This window comes from Podarcis tiliguerta (assembly GCF_965153285.1).
Source record: "Podarcis tiliguerta genome assembly, chromosome: 8".
NCBI lineage: Eukaryota > Metazoa > Chordata > Lepidosauria > Squamata > Lacertidae > Podarcis > Podarcis tiliguerta.
Genome location: NC_139541.1, coordinates 77,786,525 through 77,807,963, shown reverse-complemented (window position 1 = coordinate 77,807,963; position 21,439 = coordinate 77,786,525). Strand labels below are relative to the sequence as shown.

Here is a 21,439-nt window from a genome sequence, read left to right as displayed (position 1 = left end):
GGGGTGGGAGGGAGAAGAGAACAGAAGCACTCTAAACATCACATCCTCCATCTCAAACTGAAAATGGTGCAGCCCAGTAATCAAGTTCTAAAGAGTTTCAGCTCTCAGCCCAGAGAAGGAAGCACATATTATATACAAACAACTGGCCCCCAAAGCAGTTTTGTTTTTGTTTTTTAAAAAGGCAGCAAGATTCCCCATATGTGCAAAACACCAGGCCACCAAGATCCAATTCCTTTCACCCAAAAGCTCCATGCACACTCAAGACTGTTGACCCCCAAGGATTCTCACCTCGGACATAGATGACTTGTTCTGTCGAAACCTGTCCCACGCGATTGGTGGCCTGGCATCTAAAAGTGGTGTTCACCGAAGCATCCACGTTGCGCACCAAGAGTATGTCGCCCTGGACCTCCACAGTCTTTGGGAGAGGCCCATTGGCCCTGAATGGGAGCAATTGAGAGAGAGAGAGAGAGAAGACTTAGCTAGGAAACAGAATCTGGGAGACTCCCAACAGTCCCTTGTAAGAACCCATGACACATGGCATGTCTTTTGCATTGAAGAATGCAAGACACCTGTGCGTTTACAGCAGTATACAAATTTAATAAATGATAGCGATAGTGATAATGATAATAAATGCATTCCGCTGCTGTGTGAGCTTTTCTCCACAAGCCACGACAATCAAAAACTTTTCTTTTTTAAAAAAGAAAGAAGAGAATGCTACGAATTTCATACTATACATACCGTAGATTCCGGTGTATAAGACGACTTTTTAACCCTGGAAAAGAGGTTAAAAAGTTGGGGGTCGTCTTATACGCCGGGTATGGCTGCAGTGGGTGGCGGGCTACGCTCTACGCTGGGAGGAAGCCACCCAGCGAAGCTGGCTTAGCATCGCTGGGCAGCTTCCTCCCGGCATGGAGCCCGCCGCCCACTGCCCAGCGAAGCTGCCGAAGCGTATAAGGCCCTTCCCCAAAGTGGCAGCACTGTCTTATACGCCCAGTCGCCTAATACGCCGGAATCTACGGTAAGTGTTTCTTACCGTAAGTCTCCGGCTGTCGTTGGACTACAACTCCCATCAACCCTAGCTAGCAGAACCAGTGGTCTAGGATGATGGGAGTTGTAGTCCAACAACAGCTGGACACCCAAGGCAGAGAAACCAGTCTGAATGCATGGTACAGGGAAGGAGAAAAAGGGGTTACCAATGAAACTTAAGTAGGAAATCATCCCAGAGAAGATAGATGAGGACCCTGCAGAGCTCCAGATATTGCTGGACTACAACTCCCATCAGCCCTCACCAATGGCTGGACTGCCCTGGGGCTGATGGGAGTACAAAAACATCGATAATGCCACAGAGACTCCTCATCCCTGCTACAAAGGTTTATATCATTTTATATTAGGACCGCCATGTAAGCTGAAGGCATTGAGTAGCAACACATGAGCGAATTTTTTCTTGGTGCCACTTTGAGCTTAATTTGGCACTCACTGTTTACAGTATCTTATACGTACAAACAGGATACCCTTTTTCCCAATGCATGCCATGCCATGTGTGCAGGCCTGGACTAAACCACAAACTTAAGCCCCCTCCCCTTTGCCACGCTTCTCTGCTTTTAGCCCCTCGTCCCAAGGTGCTCTACAGAAGGTCATGCAGAACTCGGGAGCCCTGTTTTCCTGGCCCTCCCCTGCCCATAGCCAGAGTCATCTGGGGAGGATGTTTTTTCCTTTGGCGAGCCAGAAGAACCGGCTCAGCCTCATTCTGTGCCGAAAGGGGAAGCAGTCTGGAGGAAGAGGCTTCACACAGCCTACGAGTTCTTTGGAGAAGACTGTGCAACATTCAACCCACTGAACTGAAAGAAAGCCACCAATACCACACGTTTTGAAAATGTTTTTGTCTTCTTGCAGCCCGAGGCAGACAGAAAACCCCTGGTGGTTTTTCAAAGTAATAATAATAGTAAGAAGAAGAAGAAGAAGAAGAAGAAGAAGAAGATTCCTAGGGGCAGGTGGGGCTGGTCAACCTGGGAAGGTAAGCTCAGCTAGAAGAAGGAAAACTCTGATCCTAAACCTCCAGCTAAGAAGTAAACCCTACACAAATCTGGAGTGGAGTCCCTAAGATGGTTGGATGGCGCCTTGCACACCTCCTTCTGGCAACTCCTGCACCCAAGCCAGTGCCAAATGTATTGCTCTGCCTTCCTCTGGACCACATCAAAAAGGCCAAGAGTGGGGTCTTGTCATCTAGGCAGCCCAGGACCTCCAGACACACTGCCCAGGCTTGCGCCCCGGGGAGGTCACTTCGGTGCTGCAAATGCAGCAGTTCACCCCTGGAGGCGCACTCCATTGTCTCTCCAGGCCAACGATAGGCTTCCATTCATGGCTGCGTTTTGCTTAGTGGGTCACAAGCTATTCAGGCCTATCATAAAATACAGTGGTACCTTGGTTCTCAAACGCCTTGGTACTCAAACATCATGGAACCCAAAGACTGCAAACCCGGAAGTAAGTGTTCCGGTTGGCGAACTTATTTTGGAAACCGAACATGCTCCGTTTTAAGTTTTGCGCTTCCATTTTGAGTGCCACACTTCCGTTTTGAGTGTTACACTGAGGTCTGTCTGTTTTTGCCATTTATTTTGTGTTTTTGCAGCTATTTTTGTTTTGTTTTTGTGACTGTGTGGAACCCAGTTCAGCTACTGATTGATTGATAATGTGACTGCAGTACATTGTTTATTGCTTTCATTGTATGCATCAGTGGTCTCGTTAAGAGAGTAAAATTCATGTTAAATTGCTGTTTTAGGGGTTGTTTTCAAAAGTCTGGAACGGATCAATCCATTTTGCATTACTTTCTATGGGAAAGCGCACTTTGGTTTTGGAACGGACTTCCGGAACAGATTAAGTTTGAGAACCAAGGTACCACTGTAGATGTAATTGCCAGAAGCAGCTTGCATTGAAAAACAAAAAGCGGCAAGTTTCTAGTTCTTGTGGACACAGAAGTGAAGTCTGGGGGGAGGGCGGAAAGCCAACACTCACTGGGCATCTTCTAAAGAAGGCTTCTCCAGCCAGGTGATTTGGATCACAACTCCCTTCACCCCCCCCCCACCTGCTGGTGGTTGTGCTGGGTGGGGCTCAAAACATCTGGGGAACTGAGATGACCCTCCCGGGCAGACTTTCAAATTCTGAACGTCCCAAACAGTCCAGGGAGAACGTAAGGTCACACAGTGCAGATCCTCTCTCTTGAGATCAGGAACTGCGGCACATGGAAAAGCCTTTCATCAGCACCACTCCTGAGAAAGTGCAGGGATGCACTTCAAAGCTCATCAAAGTGCAGAAGTCCTAATTGGCCGGCTTCAGGTGAATGCCTGCGCAGAAGGGCACACTCGAGGGGCGGGCCCTGTGTACTGGCTGGCGGTGGGAGGGAGAGAGAGAGATAAAGAGGTTTTGGACTCACGTGCTCCAGGTGAACTCGGTGGGCGGAGGGTTCCCCTTGGCAGTGCACTTGAGCGTGGCCTCGTTGCGGCTCAAATACCAGTTGTCGTCATATCCCTCTATGGTGACCTCGGGAGGATCTGCAAGGAGAAACCAGATAGGATACTCCTGTCTTTTTGGCGGTGGGCACCGAGAAGACTCACAACCCGCCTCTTCTTCTTTCTCCCCCAGCCAAGATTGCCTTCCTGCGATTATCCCCACAAGCTCCGCATTTTCCCCTTTGCTTTCTCTACCCTACAGCAGAAAACAGCATCTGCTATCTCCCCAGGTCCTTTTCTCAGTTTTTTCACCTCCCAAAGAGCGTTTTATCAGCTATAGTTCTTTCCCAGTCTGCTTCTGCATCAGAATTGCCTTCGGGTGTTTTAAATGGTTTCATCGCCTGTGGGTTTGCAGCTCTGGGCAGCTTGGGGAGAAAAGGTGGGATACGAAACACAACCTCCAGGTATCATTCCCCTACCCCCTTCAACATGCCTCCAAACTTGTGCTCCAACCACTAGGCGCCACTCCGCTACCCAAAGCTAGGGATGGAACCCAGGCATCCTAGCTTCCCACAGCTTGCAAACCGATGCCTTACTTCAACTGCTCTCCATCCCACCCCCCAACCTCAGGGTGGTAGCGAATAATAACAAAAATAAGTTATGAGGTTGTTCAAATCAGCATTCAAAGACCAATCCTCATTTACCTTCCCTTCCACATCCCAGGCCACTAAAAGCAGGCATAGGCAAACTCCGGCCCTCCAGATGTTTGGGACTACAATTCCCATCATCCCTGACCACTGGTCCTGTTAGCTAAGGATGATGGGAATTGTAGTCTCAAACATCTGGAGGGCGGGAGTTTGCATATGTCTGACTAAAAGTATAGGATTGTAAGTTTTTCCAGGGCCAGGAAATAAGAGCAGAGAAGCGAAAGCTGTGGACACACCAAACATTTAAAACACATTCTGCACCCCCTCCAGAAAAAAGAACCCTGGGAACTATAGGTTACTCCGCACAAGAGCTACAATTCCCAGCCCCCTTAAACTGCAGTTCCCAGGGGTCTTGATGGAAGAGAATGGAGAACGGCCTTTAAATGAAAGGGGTGTGTGTACAGTCAACGTCTCCTGGGCTCTCTGAATCATAGAATCATAGAGTTGGAAGAGACCACAAGGGCCATCGAGTCCAACCCCCTGCCAAGCAAGAAACACCATCAGAGCACTCCTGACATATGGTTGTCAAGCCTCTGCTTAAAGACCTCCAAAGAAGGAGACTCCACCACACTCCTTGGCAGCAAATTCCACTGTCGAACGGCTCTTACTGTCAGGAAGTTCTTCCTAATGTTTAGGTGAGGTGGAATCTTCTTTCTTGTAGTTTGGATCCATTGCTCCGTGTCTGCTTCTCTGGAGCAGCAGAAAAGAACCTTTCTCCCTCCTCTATGTGACATCCTTTTATATATTTGAACATGGCTATCATATCACCCCTTAACCTCCTCTTCTCCAGGCTAAACATGCCCAGCTCCCTTAGCCGTTCCTCATAAGGCATCGTTTCCAGGCCTTTGACCATTTTGGTTGCCCTCCTCTGGACCCGTTCCAGTTTGTCAGTGTCCTTCTTGAACTGTGGTGCCCAGAACTGGACACAGTACTCCAGGTGAGCGGAATACAGTGGCACTATTACTTCCCTTGATCTAGATGCTATACTCCTATTGATGCAGCCCAGAAACTCCTATTGATGCAGCCCAGAAGCGTTTTCCTCCACAGGGGCCCACCTCGAGACCCTAGCCATCTCCAACCCCAAAGCCAGGCCGCACCACTCACACAATATCGAAAGCACCACCGGAAGAGCCTCTGGCTGTGGTTGCGTCTTGTGCTCGACAATGCAGGTGATGCGCTGCCCGTTGGCTTCCTTGGTGGGCACCATGCGGTAGTAGCTGGTGACGGTGACCGTGCCGTCCGCATTGGTCACCTCCGAGACGGTGGCGTTGCCGTTCAGCCCCGACTGCCAGGTGATGCGGGCCGGCGGCTTCCCCCGGTCGGAGATGCAGACAGCCACAGGGAGTTCGAGGTTGCTAGCCTTGACCTCCTGGGCTTCGGCCGTGTTTGTGGGCTTGGCTGGAAGAGAGGCAGAGGTTGGGGGTGAAACAGGGCGGAGGGCTGGACTGTGCTGCTTTTGAATTGCGGGGAGAAAGAAATCTGAGTGCATGTGTTTGGAACTCCCTGGTGGCGGAAAAAAACTTGCCTCCACGTAGAAAGCTAGCATGTCAGGGATCAAATCTTCTCCGCCAACTGGGGTTTTTTTTGGGGGGAGGGGGTTCTCCCCAGTTAAGGAAGGTTGAAACATGCACTCCTTCCCCCCGCAGCTGAAGAAAACGGTGGCGTAATGGTTAAAGTGATGGACTAGGACCTGGGAGAGCAGGGTTCGAGTCCTCACTCAGCCCTGAAGCTCACTGGGTGACCTCGGAGTGGCAGACAATGGTAACACAATAAAAATGATAAAGAAATAAAAGCTCTCCCTGTTGATTTGACTGTACGAACTGGCGTAGTGCAGTAAACAGGGTTAATAAAAGGAGTGACTCCGAAGTTAATTGTTCTCCATATAGACGCCTGCTTGCGTGCAAGGGAGACAGAATTGAAGCGCCCTTTGCCTGTGCCTGGAAACGCAATGAACTGCCTAATAATAGGACGGCTCTGTCAAGGCTTCTGCTATTCATACGGGAGAAAGGGATTTGAAAGAGTCTTTTCCCACGTCCTGATTGGCGCAGATCAAGGGGAGGAGCTGCCGTTGCTGGCTCTCATCACCCTTTGCTCAGTTCAAAAGCGTGCCCTCGATTAAGGCCTATTTGCATCGAGTAAACATGAAACCTCCGTTCCGGCCACATTTCGTCCCTTAGCTATTGCATCGGAAGATCTGCCGCTACCTACAGATTCCCCGCAATTGAGGGTCATTTCCTCAGTGTTCGCCAGCTACTCCACTGCAACACTTTCAAGCTGTTATGCTGCCACTCCTGGCTCTAAAGTGATTAAATTAGTTTGGATTTCTCTACTTCCGATAAAGATAATGCTGGCAGGAGAAATCTGTGCAAGAGGGGAAAGTTATGCAGATCTACCCATGGCCTAATTGGTGCAAGTTCCCAAGGTTTCCCCATAATCACAGGGGCTAGAATCTCTGTAATCTTTAAAGGCTTTTTTTTTTTTAAATGGACTCTTCAGTGCTCCAGGCAAAAAGCATGCATACCTGGTTTATAGCTGTGCAGATTCCTGCACTAGAAAATTAGAATTATGACGCCTTTAGCAGTCGTACCTTGGAAGTTGAACAGCTGAGTTCTGGGACGTTTTGGCTCCCAAACGCTGCAAACCTGGTTTGCGAACTATTTTTGGAAGCTGAACATCCGACAGGGCTTCCAGTTGGCTGCAGGAGCTTCCTGCCATGCTTTGGTTTCCGAACATTTTGGAAGTCGAAATGTACTTCCGGAACGGATTCCATTCAACTTCCGAGGTATGACTGTATATACAGTTCAACACTCTAATTGGAGTAACTTATTCTAGTCTTGCTACTCACGAGGAGGGGCAAGGCAATGAAGCCCCCACAACCCCCCCTCCAAAAATATCCCATTACAGTGGTACCTCGGGTTAAGAACTTACCGTATTTTTTGCTCTATAAGACTCACTTTTTCCCAGCCTGCATCTTATGGAGTGAATGCAGGCTACGCAGCTATCCCAGAAGCCATAACAGCAAGAGGGATCGCTGCTTTCGCTGTGCAGTGATCCCTTTTGTTGTTCTGGCTTCTGAGATTCAGAATATTTTTTTCTTGTTTTCCTCCTCCAAAAACTAGGTGCGTTTTGTGGTCTGATGCATCTTATAGAGCGAAAAATATGGTAATTCATTCTGGAGGTCCGTCCTTAACCTGAGGTACCACTTTAGCTAATAGGGCCTCCCGCTGCCGCCGCCACACGATTTCTGTTCTCACCCTAAAGCAAAAAGTTCTTAACCTGAGGTACTATTTCTGGGTTAGCGTTGTCCGTAACCAGAAGCGTCTGTAACCTGAGGTATCACTGTATTCTGCCACCTCGAACCACTGTCAGCTTTATGCCTCCACGTAGATTTTGAGGCTGCAGCATCTACAAAAATGTGCACCCACCCCAGTCTTTTAAAAATGCAAACCAAGAGCTTTTGTAAGCGGGATTTGTCACCCAGCTCCACACTGCGCTGCTGCAGAAATCACAGAACACACAGCCCTTGCTTTTTAAAAGGAGAAAGCCCTGAGAGATAGGTCACCCAAGGAGCTCTCAATCTAATGAGACCTCAAGGTAGAAAAGATGGGGGGGGAGTGGGAATCCCCCACCCCCAGGAGGTCCATCCAGGCTCAGATTAAAGGCGAAGAGAGTCCTAAATGACAGTCCAGCGACTTCATTGCTGAGCCATGCAAGAAAACTGCCGTAATTTGAGCACGAAGCCCTGTTGGGTCTCCGTTGCCCAAAGCCTTTTTGGGTTTGTTTGTTTTTTCTCCCTGCTGCAAAGCAGCCTATTAGGTAGGGACTTATTACCGCTGTTATTACACTCCCTGGTTGCGGAACATTACAACGAATTGCCCATAATTAATTCGAGGAATCGGGACACGGCCCTACCTCGCAACACAGGGGCGCGCGAGCCGGGGAAAGCGTTTAAGAGGCTCGGTTCAGAAATGGCCCCGAGGAAGCAATTTAAAAATGTGCAGATTCCCCTCCCGTCAGAATACTGCCAGATGAAGGCAATTTGCATCTCCCAAAATAACAGGCAGAATCAGCCAGAGTCCTACTTCCCAGTTCTGGGAAGGACAGATCGAGGTGGGGGGGGGGGAGCACGACTCCACAGGCCTAACCAGCACCCTGCACAACATGGCCCAGAATATTCTTCAGTGTGGTGGTTAGAGGGTTGGGCTAGGAGCCTAATGAGGGAGGGGGGCTCTGGGCTAGATCCCTGCTTAGGTCACAAAGCTTGCTGAGTGACCCCTGTCCATGACTAAACTGCCTTACAGGGGAAAAGGCATGGAGAAAGAAGGAGCCCATCGCAAACTCTGAACTCACCGAACATCCCATATACAGTCGTACCTCGGAAGTCGAACGGAATCCATTCCAGAAGTCCGTTCGACTTCCAAAACGTTCGGAAACCAAGGCACAGCTTCCGATTGGCTGCAGGAAGCTCCAATTGGCACTTCCTGCAGCCAATCAGAAGCCACGTCGGACATTCAGGTTCCAAAGAACATTCACAAACCAGAACACTCATTTCCGGGTTTGTGGCATTCGGGAGCCCAAACATTTGACTCGCAAGTCGTTCGCGAACCAAGGTACGAATGTAGATGCGAAGTAAGATGAGGTTAAGTTCTTTCTACCATCTACCGTATTTTCGCTCTATAAGATGCACTTTCCCCCCTCAAAAATTAAGGGGAAATGTGTGCACGTCTTATGGAGCGAATGCAGGCTCCATGGCTTCAGCGATAGCAACGCGAAGCCTCCGGAGCGCAGTGGGAGCCGATCCCTCTTGCTCTCCTGGCTTTGCTTTGCTGGAGAGGCACTGCTCAGCTTTCTCTCTGCGCAGCGCTCCATTTCTCCTGCAGCTTTGCTGAAGGGGTGCTGGGCAGAGAGGGAGAGAATTTTGTTTACTTGTTCTCCCCCTCTAAAACAAGGTGCGTCCTATGGTCGGGTGCGTCCTATAGAGCGAAAAATACAGTAAGACATTTTTATACCATCTTCCCACTGAACATTTCCAGTGCAGCGTACAATCGGGCTGTTTGCCAAGGGTGGGGAATCTGTGGCCGCCCTGATATTGCCGGACTGCAACTCCCATCATCCCTCACCGCTGACCCTGTTGGCTGGGGCTGATGGGAGTTGGAGTCCCGAGGACCACAGGCTCTCCACCTCCGGCTTAAACAGGCACGGAAGCTCCTCTAGTGGGGTGTACTCTCTCTCTCACCCCAGGGTAGCCTCATCAGCTGCAGGGGTCTGCAGCCTCACCAGTTCGTAACAGGGCGTCCCACATTCGCCTTTCTGAGGAAGGGTTTGCCCTTACCCAGTACGACCAGGTTGGTGATGCCATCTTCGTTGCCCGAAGGGTACGCAGCGAACTCGCAGGCGTAGGTGCCCTCGTCAGCCATGCGCAGGGGGCCGATGATCAGCGTAGCGTCCTCCAGGGTCTCGGTCTTGAAGCGGATCCGCCCGCGCTCCGTCTCCAACGGGTAGCTGGGCTTGTGGTCCGGGTGGAAGACGGCCACATTCTGCTTCTTGCCGGCGGCTTCCTTCATCCAGGTGACCAGGCTGACCTTGATCTCATTGCCCGTCGACACAAAGGTGCACGGCAGGGTGACTTCCTGCCCCAGGTAGCCCGTGACCTCATCCAGGACTTTCACCCTCTGGGCGATGGCAGCTGAAAGAAGGGAAAAGGCTAGTTAAGTGACGGGCCCAGCCACGGTTTTAAAGCAAGCTGGCGAACATCCCCTTGCCTTGATAGTCTCTTTGCTCCTCCCTCTTCATACCTCTCTGGGTTCTGGGAGACCAGTGGGGAAGGAAGCTGGTTGCAGGAGGAGGACTCATCTATGCCTCTTGGCCCCTACTCCTTTCCAGCCTCCTCTTCTGCCTCTAATTCTGGACTGCTCTCTGCCACAGACTCTTCCTGCTCACTAAACCCTGTTACCTCTTCAGCTTCCGACACCACCTCCTCCCAGTCTTCTCCCTCTGACCACTCAGCGTCATCCCACCACCACTCCCCGGACTCTGAGCCTTCTTTCCTGGGGGGGGGGGTCCCTAGCTGGTGCCTCCACTGCTCTCTTGCCTCCTGCCAATCCTTGAGACCTTCGGGTATAGGGTAGTATAGAAATAAAATTAATTATTAAATAAAAATATCGTGGTAATGAATGAAAACCAAAGAAGCTAAAGCCCAGTGCATATGAGACAGAAATTCTGCTAGTAAGAGGCTCTTGAACTCAGATAAAGGGTGTCCGGCCAGCTGTGGAAGGAGCTGCAATTCCTCCCAAAAAAGGATCACATTTGCAGCTTAGAGCAGGGGGAGTTTCTCTTGGATCCAGTTCTGTCACTGGAAGCCCAAGTGGCCACCCAGCTGCCCAGCTACACCCCTATCTGGACACAGATAACCTGGCTTGCATACCTTTCAAATCTTTAAAGTGTCTGCTCACATTGCATTGTCTAGTTACAGCTTTGTTAGGCAGGGATGGAGAACCAGATATTGCTGGGAGTCCAACTTAGGGTTACCAGACGTCCCCGTTTCCTGGGAACAGTACGCGATTTGCAATTCTGTCCCCGGGACAAATTCCGTCCCCGGAACGTCCCCAGATTTGCAAATCTGTTCCCGGGAAACGTGGCCGTGGCAGCCTCAGCAGTCCAGAACCAGTCTGTTAGCGCAGTTGGTTCCGGCTGGCTTCAGGAGCTGCTTGCTACTCTCTGCTGTGGCACCCACCATTTTTCCTGCGCCACGGCAGCAAGCAGCTCCTGAAGCCAGCCAGAGCCAACTGCACTCCCAGGCTGGCCCCTCCTGGGCAACGGCCGCCCGCCCGTGACTTCCAAGCCTCCCCTGATCTGTCAAAACAAAGGGGAAAGGGGAAGGAGATCGGGGACGGCTTGGGAGTCATGGGCACATGGTGCGCCGTTGCCCAGTTTTTTTAAAAAACTGCACATTTATGTTTCGCAGGGTGCGAACGAAGGGCTTTGCACCTTTATACAATATGCATGTGTGCTTGGGCCCAGGGTCTTTTGCCTCACCATCCCCACTACTGACTCCTTGTTGCTACTCAGCTGAAAAAAATCTGGTAACCATAGTCCTACTCCCATCAGCACCTGCCAGCATGGCCCATGGTGAGGAATGATAGGAGCTGGGAGTCCAGCAACTCTGTAGACTCACAGGTTTCCCCGTCCTTGCACTGTTATTCCCTCTGCTGCAGAAAGTGGCAACTTGGGCTGAGAGCCTCGCCTAACGCCTCCTTGGTGAGTGACTAGCGGAGACGAGATTCGAACCGGGGGCGAGATTCGAACCGGGGGTTTCCTCGCCATCTGGGAAGCATGTGAAAATTGACAATGCAATAAAGGAAGCCCAACGCCTTCCTGCCATTATCTAGAGGGGAAGCAGAAGCGGTGATGCAGATTTCAGGCGGTCCCCGGGAAGGGGGAGAAGCAAGCTGATGGGCAAACAGATGGAGGAGAAGCTTCGGCATCTGCAGACTGGCTTGTGGTTCTGCCTACAGTGAAATACTGCTGCATAATGCAGAACAAGTGGAGCTGGGCGGCAAAGAGAGGGAGAAAAAGAGCAAATGTGGCATCAGGTGCAGGATTCAGCTCCAAGGATTTGAAGCCTTAGTTTGAAGTGATAAGAGAGGCCTCACAGCCTGGGAGCATGTAGGTTGTGCCTGTGCAAAAGCCTCAGAAGGGAGTGAAGCTGTGCATAATTTTTGGGGAGAGGAATTGGATTTAGCTCCTTTCCCCTTTCCACAAAGTAAAATTACGCAAGGGAAAAATTCCAAGTTTTGCTGGTTCGTATACAGTGGACACTCTGGTTGCGAACGTGATCCGTGTGGGATGCACGTTTGCAACCCGCAGCGTCCGCAACCCACAGCAGCACGTCTGCGCACACGCGGGTTGTGATTTGACGCTTCTGCGCATGGGCGACCACCAAAACCCAGAAGTAACCTGTTCCGGTTCTTCCGGGTTTCAGCTGTCCGTAACCCGAAAAAACACAACCTGAAGCGTCTGTAACCCGAGGTATGACTGTACTTTCGACCAGCTTCCCCCAACGTGGTGCCCTTCTGGGTTTTTTGGACTGCAACCCCCATCAGTGGGGTATAGTTTTTTTTTTTTAAAGATACAGCAAAACAGAACAAAAAAATTCTGCTCCAAGAAAATAGGGATTCTGCAATCTGTCTCAAGTAGCCTATCGCAACCTGATGCCCTTCTTGAGTTTTGGACTACAACTCCCATCAGCCCCAGCTGGAGAAGAGGGGAGACAGGAGACAGAGATGAGGGCGGCTGCTGGAGAATCCAGGGAGTCTCCCCCTCCTGCTGCGACCAGCTCCCCTCCCTCAGGTCTCCCAGAACATACAGAGAAATGAAAAGAGCAGAGGAGAGATTGGTGGCACACAGACACAGTCTCAGATTGCTTGGTGGGTGAACCCTGGAGAGGAGGAGACTTAGGCAGCTGTGGGAAATCAAGGACCTTCAGTCCTCGCAGCTGCCTCATTGGGGCGAGACCTCCTGAGAAGAGCTCTTGGCCTGTGCTGTTTTGGTTTCTCTGAATAAAGAGTTAAACTTTGCTGACACGCGATTCCTACTTCTGACACTAACTCCAGGTTTGTCCTCATCATCAGGGGAGACTAAAGGCTCAAACGGGCATGGAGGATCTGTTCCGGGCTGAAAGTATTGCCATTATATCGCCTCTGGTCATTATGTGGCCACATTCAAAGCCAGGGCAAGGCATGTCAGAGCATCTCAGGCCCATGTGACAGAGGCCAGCACCTAACAGCTGCCACATCCACCCAACCAACCCAAAAGCACTTTGCACGTTGCATAAAAAAATCGGTGAGCAATATCTGACAGCCACCTCTTAATCATGGGGTTGCAATGGAAAGCCAGACAAGTCGGGCGGACTTGACTCGCCCTTCCAGAACAAGGTGCTGCTGCAGCAGCAGCTGCCTCTGGCAGAACCACACGCACCGCGCCCACATGTGCAGGAGATGTGCCAACATTTTGCCCAGCTTGAGAGTTCTTCACACTCAAAAAGGCTAATTTCCCGACCGCAAGTCCAGAGGTAGCGTTATTATCAATCTACGATGGGGTTGAAGGTTTGCAGCCTACGAAGGACCTGCTCACAAATATATTGACAGCTGCACAAATTATGATCGCTAGGAAGTGGAAACACCAAGGTGAATATAAAATGGAAGAGTGGTATAAAGAGGTGTGGGGTATAAGCTATTAACAATAATTTAACATGTGCCGTTAAGGTAAGATGGGGAAATGATTTTGAGGAGATATTGAGGGCATTTGTAGAATTTGTACTGTTAAAACGGAAAGGGGTCAAACCATCACGAGAGGTGTTGAAATTTGGGGAGGTTGGATAGTTACAATGGAATGGTCTTGGTGGAAGGGTGCACATTTTTATTCTTATTTATTGATGATTATTACTTTGTCAAAAAAGAGGCTCATTTCACAACAGTCTAGGTTTGCATGCCAAATGCACAGATTCCTTTACATGAAAATTAATGTTATAAAGAGAGGAGGATGGAACTGTGCTGATAACATCACTACAACCATTAGACACTGAAGAGATAATCACAATGAAAACACTCTTAAAAGCACCGCTGTTCTTTCCAGGAGTGGAAATATCCTAACCTTGCCAAGAATCCTGTCCCGTCCTCCCTTTAGAACGGGGTTGCTCAAGTCTCCAAGAGGCTAATTTATCAAGCAGCAGCCCGGCTCCTGGCGGAGGAAGGATGGGATAGATAGATAGATATATAAAGTCTCTCAAACTTTCTCCAACACAGCCGGGGAGGTTAAAAATAAATAAATAAGCAGATAAAACAAGTTTGACAACAGTATCTAAACACATACAATATTCCTGCTGCTGTATACAACCTTTAAGTCGGGGTGGTGAACCTGTGACCCTCCAAATCAGGGGTCAGCAACCTTTTTCAGCCGTGGGCCGGACTATATTTTGGTGAAAAAAACAACGAATTCCTATGCCCCACAAATAACCCAGAGATGCATTTTAAATAAAAGCACACATTCTACTCATGTAAAAACACCAGGCAGGCCCCACAAATAACCCAGAGATGGATTTTAAATAAAAGCACACATTCTACTCATGTAAAAACACCCTGATTCCTGGACCTGTTCTTAACCTGAAGCACGACTTTAGTTAATGGGGCCTCCCCCTGCCACCGCCGGAGCACGATTTCTGTTCTCATCCTGAAGCAAAGTTCTTAACCCGAGGTACTATTTCTGGGTTAGCGGAGTCTGTAACCTCAAGCGTATGTTACCAAAGGTACCACTGTATACTGTTGTAAGCTGCCCACAGTGGCTGGGGAAACCCAGCCAGATGGGTAGGGTGTAAATAATTAACCATTATTATTATTATTATTATTATTATTATTATTATTATTACAGGGAGTGGAACACTTTGACCGTGTATATACAGCCCAGCTGTAAGGCCCAAACTTGTGTGGCTGCACCACAGTGCCTCAACGCACATCCATGATTGGACAAAATGGAATCATAGAATCATAGAGTTGGAAGAGACCACAAGGGCCATCGAGTCCAACCCCCTGCCAAGCAGGAAACACCATCAGAGCACTCCTGACATATGGTTGTCAAGCCTCTGCTTAAAGACCTCCAAAGAAGGAGACAACCCCAAACTCCTTGGCAGCAAATTCCACTGTCAAGCAGCTCTTACTGTCAGGAAGTTCTTCCTAATGTTTAGGTGGAATCTTCTTTCTTGTAGTTTGGATCCATTGCTCCGTGTCCGCTTCTCTGGAGCAGCAGAAAACAACCTTTCTCCCTCCTCTATGTGACATCCTTTTATATATTGGAACATGGCTATCATATCACCCCTTAACCTCCTCTTCTCCAGGCTAAACATGCCCAGCTCCCTTAGCCGTTCCTCATAAGGCATCGTTTCCAGGCCTTTGACCATTTTGGTTGCCCTCCTCTGGACACGTTCCAGTTTGCCAGTGTCCTTCTGGAACTGTGGTGCCCACAATACACTGCTCCGATACAGGTTCAAAAAGCAGGAACACTGCAGACCAGGGGTCAGGAACTTGCGTCGCTTCGGACATAGTTGATTACAACTTCTGCAATCCTTGACCAATGGAGAGTTGGTGGCTCCCCATTCCGACTCCAGGAAGGATGCAAAACGGGGATTAAGCATGGAGAAAGGATGCTTCTGCTAGAAGGGACAACTCTAAACCACTGCAAAACTAGCAAAAAGGGCTTGCTTCTGTTCTCTGCGCCGAAGCGGCGCTGCTGAATCACTGACTGTCAGATTCAGGTTAGCAGGAACCTTTTGAGAATCCCAGGCTGTCCAAGCACCACTCGGCAGACGAGGATCTCTTCCGACGGGCAGGCCATGAATAAGTAAAAGGAGGAGAGTGTGCAGTTTGCAAAGTGCTGCCACACTCTGCCCCTGGAGGGTGAAGCACACTCAAACGACACACACAGGCCAAGCAAGCCGCAGATGCACGCAGAGAGGGGACTCTTAGCACCAGCATTTGGGCTGCCTGGGTTACAATAGCAAATCGAGACACGCTCCATTTAACACACACTCCTGCGCCCATTTTGTTCAATGCACTCACTGGCTAAATGGCGAAAATGGATGCTTCCCCCAGGATGCAGTCACCAGAGAGAGAGAGAAATATAAGCAAATTTATAGACCCTTAAGGTAGCATGGGTAGATGTTGTATGAATGTGAACTTTGCACTAATTCACCCAAAAAGCGAAACATCTGCATCAAGAGCACCTGTAGCAAAAGACCTAACTCCAGCGCTCTTCTCACTGAAAGCCATGCAAAACCAAATGAAGTCTGCCTCTTGCTGCTCATGTTTTGATTCTGCTTCTGGAGCGGAAAAGCTATACAGTGGTATCTTGGTTCTTGAACTTCATCCGTCCCAGGAGTCCGTTCGACTCCCGAAACCATTCAAAAACCAAGGCGTAGCTTCCGATCAGCTGCAGGAACTTCCTGAACTCAAGCGGAAGAACGTCAGACGTTCAGCTTCCGAAAAATGTTTGCAAACGGGAACGCTTACTTCTGGGTTTGCGACATTCAGGAGCTGCTTTGTTTGGGAGCCAAGCCATTCGAGTACCAAGGTACCGCTGTACAAGGCTTTGAATCCCTGTAAACACACACGTACCACACAAAATCACAAAATGTCCCAACCGTAGGGCTGGGCAATATCTGGTTTTCAACATCGCAACATATCACCAGCTAATCATCACAATATATATATCACAATGCCTGAAATAAGGATGGAGCTATGTAGAAGCATTGGCTGACTTCGCGGTTTTTCCCACATGGTGATTTTTGCATAGCACGCACACGCAAATCATGATCCGCAATACATTGCCAGATCGAAAAATTAGGAAACTGATATTACGATACAGACTTCAAACCGGTTTTGGGGACAACCTACTGATCCCTCGCCCAGACCTACCCAACACATCTGTTAAGTGGCAAGCAGATTACACAGGGCCGCGTCCACACGCTTTTGAAACTCAGCACACACACAGGCGCGCACACACCACAGCCACAGGGACTAGAAACTTTTTTTAAAAATGCCAAGTTCATCATCAGATGCCAAAACCCCGCTCTGGCAGGTGACATGGGATCAACACAGCCCTGCTGATTCCCTTTCGAGGCATACAGCTCTCCCAAACTAAAATTAATCCCATAAAACTGGCTACCCTTGAATTACTCAGCACAACCTTTTGTCTCAAAAGAGTGAGATGAGCTATTCCAGGGAGGCTAGGGACGAGAGACCCAGGCTGCATTCACAGTAATAATAGAAGCACTTAGTATTTACATTGCTCAAAGCACTTTGCATATATTATTATCTCCATAATCCTCACAATAAGCCTGTAGATAATACTGACCTATCATCCCCATATTGCAGTGGGGAGGGGGGGGGGAGGACACCAAGGACCAGAAATGGCAGCTTGCCTAAGGTTACCCAGAGAGAGTTCATGGCCAGGTTGAGATTTCAACCAGGGACTTCCAGCTCATAACCATTATGGCTCCAACTAATGCTTAGCTTAGGTGTGCTTCGCGTTCTTGTTTATGAAAGGATTTGACCGGGACGCTTTATGTGTTTCCTTAATAATATACTGGCAGGAATGAAATGAAACTCAACAGTTTGCATCTGCTGCCCGCAAATGCTAAAATGCCCATTTTTATAAGCTTCACCTGCCGCCACAGCCACTCGCTCCCCCACCACCACGACATGCCCAGCAGCGGACATGACACTTCTTTCTCTGCCCCCCACAAAAGACCATAAGCAGCGACAGGCCAGATGGAGAGTGTCTGGCTACAGCCTAACCACAAGAGCAGCATGGCACACATTGCAGAATAAAGGTGGAGGGGGTGGGTGGGAAGAGTTAAGGTGACCCAGTTTTAGGGCAATCTAAAATAGGGATGGGGCCTGCGCCACATAATGGCCATATTCACATCAGGGCAGCAGATTTGGGAGGAACCGTTTCAGAGTGGCAAACTGTTTGGCATGTTATGTTTTCTGCCTCAAGACGGCAAAATGTCTTCAGCTATCGCACACTGGCAGGATTAAGCAAGGGTATCGGCTGGATACTTCAAACCAGTGTTAGAAACTCACAGCGCTATTTTTTCCCCCCTAGAAAAAGAAATGCCGGAACTCACTACGAATGGCTTCCCTGTTCTCTTATTACGGCAGTGGTGCCCACCTGAGAGGTGTCGGAACAGAGTTGCGTCAACTTCCGGCTGAAAATAAGCCCTGGAAACTCATAGATATAGAAGGTAATCGCTAAAGGGCACCATAATTGCTGAACGTGGCACCCTAAACGCGGGCTATGGTGCTTACGAAACCATTTCCCCCAGCAAGGTTTATTCTTATTAATTTCATTTCTATACCACTTCATATTTTAAAGGGAAAAAATCTCAAAGTGGCTCACAACACATTAAAACATCAAATAAAACAACCCAGAATAAAACAAATTCAAGCTTCGAGGGGAACATTTCAGATCCTTCTCTAAGTGCCATGTTGCTTTCTCCGTATTTATTTAACTACTTAGTTTATAGAGCTGCCTCATAGCAAAAGGACTCTAGGAAGGCAGTGTGGGCTAGTGGTTAGAGTGTCGGACTTGGACCTGGGGGATGAGGGTTCAAATCCCCACTCAGTCCTGACGCTCACGGGGTGACCTTGGAGTCAATCACAGCCTCTTGGAGTCAGTCCCTGGAGTCAGTCACAGCCTCTTGGAGTCAGTCCTTGGAGTCAGTCACAGCCTCTTGGAGTCAGTCCTTGGAGTCAATCACAGCCTCTTGGAGTCAGTCCTTGGAGTCAGTCACAGCCTCTTGGAGTCAGTCCTTGGAGTCAGTCACAGCCTCTTGGAGTCAGTCCTTGGAGTCAATCACAGCCTCTTGGAGTCAGTCCTTGGAGTCAGTCACACCCCACAGGGTCGTTGTGGGGATTAACCGAGGAAGGGGGCCTGAATCATGTGCTTCTTGGGAGACAAAGGTGGGATACGGATGCAATAAATGAGCTCTTCAGCTGACCTGCTTAAGAAAGCCGGAGGGGCCAGCCAGATGGAGATGACTGTCCCTAGCCTGACACACCCAGAGTTCTCCACGTGGTTGCAATTGGACCTGCGCCAGTCACAAAATGCGCCCTGCTAATTTTGAACCCTGCTGCCAATACCTAACAGAGCAGCATAGAGAAGGACGACAAAGCCATCCCCTCCCTCTCCAAATCGGTGTTGTGTGTCCTTGAAATCCAAGCCTTCCAGGGGTGCCAGGACTCTACCCGTCTCGCAGGCTGCCTCCTGGGGAACTTTGCTTACATCTTGTACTACAACGTCCCACGTGGCTCAGGTATGTTGCAACACACATCCCGTTTTTGACCGTGGGGGGGGACGGACGACAAGCAACAAGGAAGTGTTCACCCCAGAGGCGGCACAAGATGCGTGTGTTGGAGAAGGGGAGTTGGGTATGGAACATTTCAACTAATAAGCTCTTCACACTTCACAGCCCAGCAGAAACAGGTGAGGGAAGCCATTTCCCACTCGTGCGGCTGTTATTAATCCCCCATTGCTTCCCTTCTAAATGCAGGCTGCAACCGGAACCCCGCAGTCCTGGGTCCAAAAGGCATCCATCTCCCCACAGGCTGCCAGCCAAAAGATTTCAGCTCCATTTTGTGCCAGGGGGTGGGGAGGCGCATAGAGCCCCTGTTGACAAAAGCTGCCGGCGCGGTACATTTACCAGGGTCATATTTTATCAGTTTAGAACAATGGTTCGCATTATGGAGCTTTGTTACAAAGCAGTCTGGATGGAGGGAGAGGCAAAAAGGCAGGCGATGGAACAGTTCACAGCCACACAGACCGGGGCAGGGGGCAGGGGACGGGTTTACAGCACCAGAACCTGCCGGCCGGAACCTGAGCATCAGCAAAAAAACAAGACACAAATTAGGAAGAAGCAAGAGAACCTGGTTTTTCCATTTTAGCTGAAAGATAGTGGCTGGAATCCAGAGAGGTACTTGGAAAAAGTCGCCGAGTTTCAAAAACAGACAACAGCAGCTACTCTGCTAAAAGGAGAGAGAGAAAGTTTTGAAAGTTCCTTCTCTCCACTTCCACCAAACTGGCCTTATTCACACATCACTACAAAGGGAAAACTAAGGTTTAAAATGTGAACATGCAGCACTGAAATTGCTGGGGATTTTTGCTCCTCCCGCATTCCTGCCATGCTGCAAGCCCAGCCACAGTCTAGCTTAGTGTTGCCTCCAAACCTGGGCGCTGGTGCTTGGTATTCTTCGAACAAACCATGAGCAGTAAGCCGGGAACTAACCTTGGCTCCTCCTTATGGTTTGTTCAGAGGTAAACAAACCATGAGCTTGGGGTTGTGGGCCTAATACTAAAGGCAGACAGTGGCTTAGCTCCCAGCGGTGCGTGCGGCAGCACCTGAGATTTCACAAACAAGCACCTGGCAAGCAGAACGTTCACATTTAAGCCATAATTTGGTTTCATGGTGGTTTAAAAAATGATGTGCAAACCAGGCTCTGGCTGCCCCGAAGGATATAATGCAAGGGGAAATGTGGAAATGGGAGAGCAATGGGGATTGGGGAAAGATAAAGGATATTTGGGGGCAAGTCAGAACATACTGGTCCCATCACCTCCTGGCAAATAGAAGGGGGGAATGGAGGCAGTGAGAGATTTTACTTTCTTGGGCTCCATGATCACTGCAGATGAAGAAGAAGAAGAAGAGTTTGGATTTGATATCCCGCCTTTCACTTCCTTTAAGGAGCCTCAAAGCGGCTAACATTCTCCTTTCCCTTCCTCCCCCACAACAAATACTCTGTGAGGTGAGTGGGGCTGAGAGACTTCAAAGAAGTGTGACTGGCCCAAGGTCACCCAGCAGCTGCATGTGGAGGAGCAGGGAAGCGAACCCGGTTCCCCAGATTACAAGACTACCGCTCTCAACCACTACACCACACTGGCACTCACGAAATTAAAAGACGCCTGCTTCTTAGGAGAAAAGCAATGACAAACCTAGAAAGCATCCTAAAAAGTAGAGACATCACCTTGCCAACAAAGGTCCGTATAGTAAAAGCTATGGTTTCCCCAGTAGTGATGTATGGAAGTAAGAGCTGGACCATCAAGAAGGCTGATCGCCAAAGAATTGATGCTTTTGAATTATGGTGCTGGAGGAGAATCTTGAGAGTCCCATGGACTGCGAGAAGATCAAGCGTATCCATTCTGAAGGAAATCAGTCCTGAGTGCTCACTGGAAGGACAGATCCTGAAGCTGAGGCTCTAATACTTTGGCCACCTCATGAGAAGAGAAAACTCCCTGGAAAAGACCCTGATGTTAGGAAAGATGGAGGGCACAAGGAGAAGGGGACGACAGAGGATGGTTGGATAATGTTCTCGAAGCTACCAGCATGAGTTTGACCAAACTGCGGGAGGCAGTGGAAGACAGGAGTGCCTGGCGTGCTCTGGTCCTTGGGGTCACGAAGAGTCGGACACAACTAAACGACTAAACAACAACAACAACAGAACATACTGTAGTTACTTGTGGACTCAATTATCAGCTTTTGCACCTGCAAAAGAACAGCTTGTATGGGGGGGGGCTTTTTTGGAGGGGGAGGCATAGATACAAAAGACACAAGTTCAAGGCCTCATGGAATGAGAGAGGGATGTGGCAGAAAAATAGAAGTACCACAAGACCCACCCACCCCAGTTTTGAAGTTCCTTTTTCCTGCATGCACATCCAGACACAGAAATTCAGGAAGCCCCGTCAATC

At 49.4% G+C, this 21,439-nt stretch overlaps 1 protein-coding gene across 3 annotated transcripts in view; it reads right to left on the bottom strand.

The window, feature by feature from the left end:
• Window positions 1–21,439, bottom strand: part of NECTIN2 (nectin cell adhesion molecule 2) — a 101,469-nt gene that overhangs the window by 41,952 nt on the left and 38,078 nt on the right. For all 3 annotated transcript variants that reach the window (XM_083455525.1, XM_083455527.1, XM_083455526.1), the window contains exons 2-5: window positions 9,483–9,836; window positions 5,255–5,548; window positions 3,428–3,545; window positions 289–437 (exon numbers count right to left, since the gene is read on the bottom strand). In XM_083455525.1, the coding sequence (XP_083311651.1) occupies window positions 289–437; window positions 3,428–3,545; window positions 5,255–5,548; window positions 9,483–9,836 (915 nt within the window). The remainder of the gene's footprint in view (window positions 1–288; window positions 438–3,427; window positions 3,546–5,254; window positions 5,549–9,482; window positions 9,837–21,439) is intronic.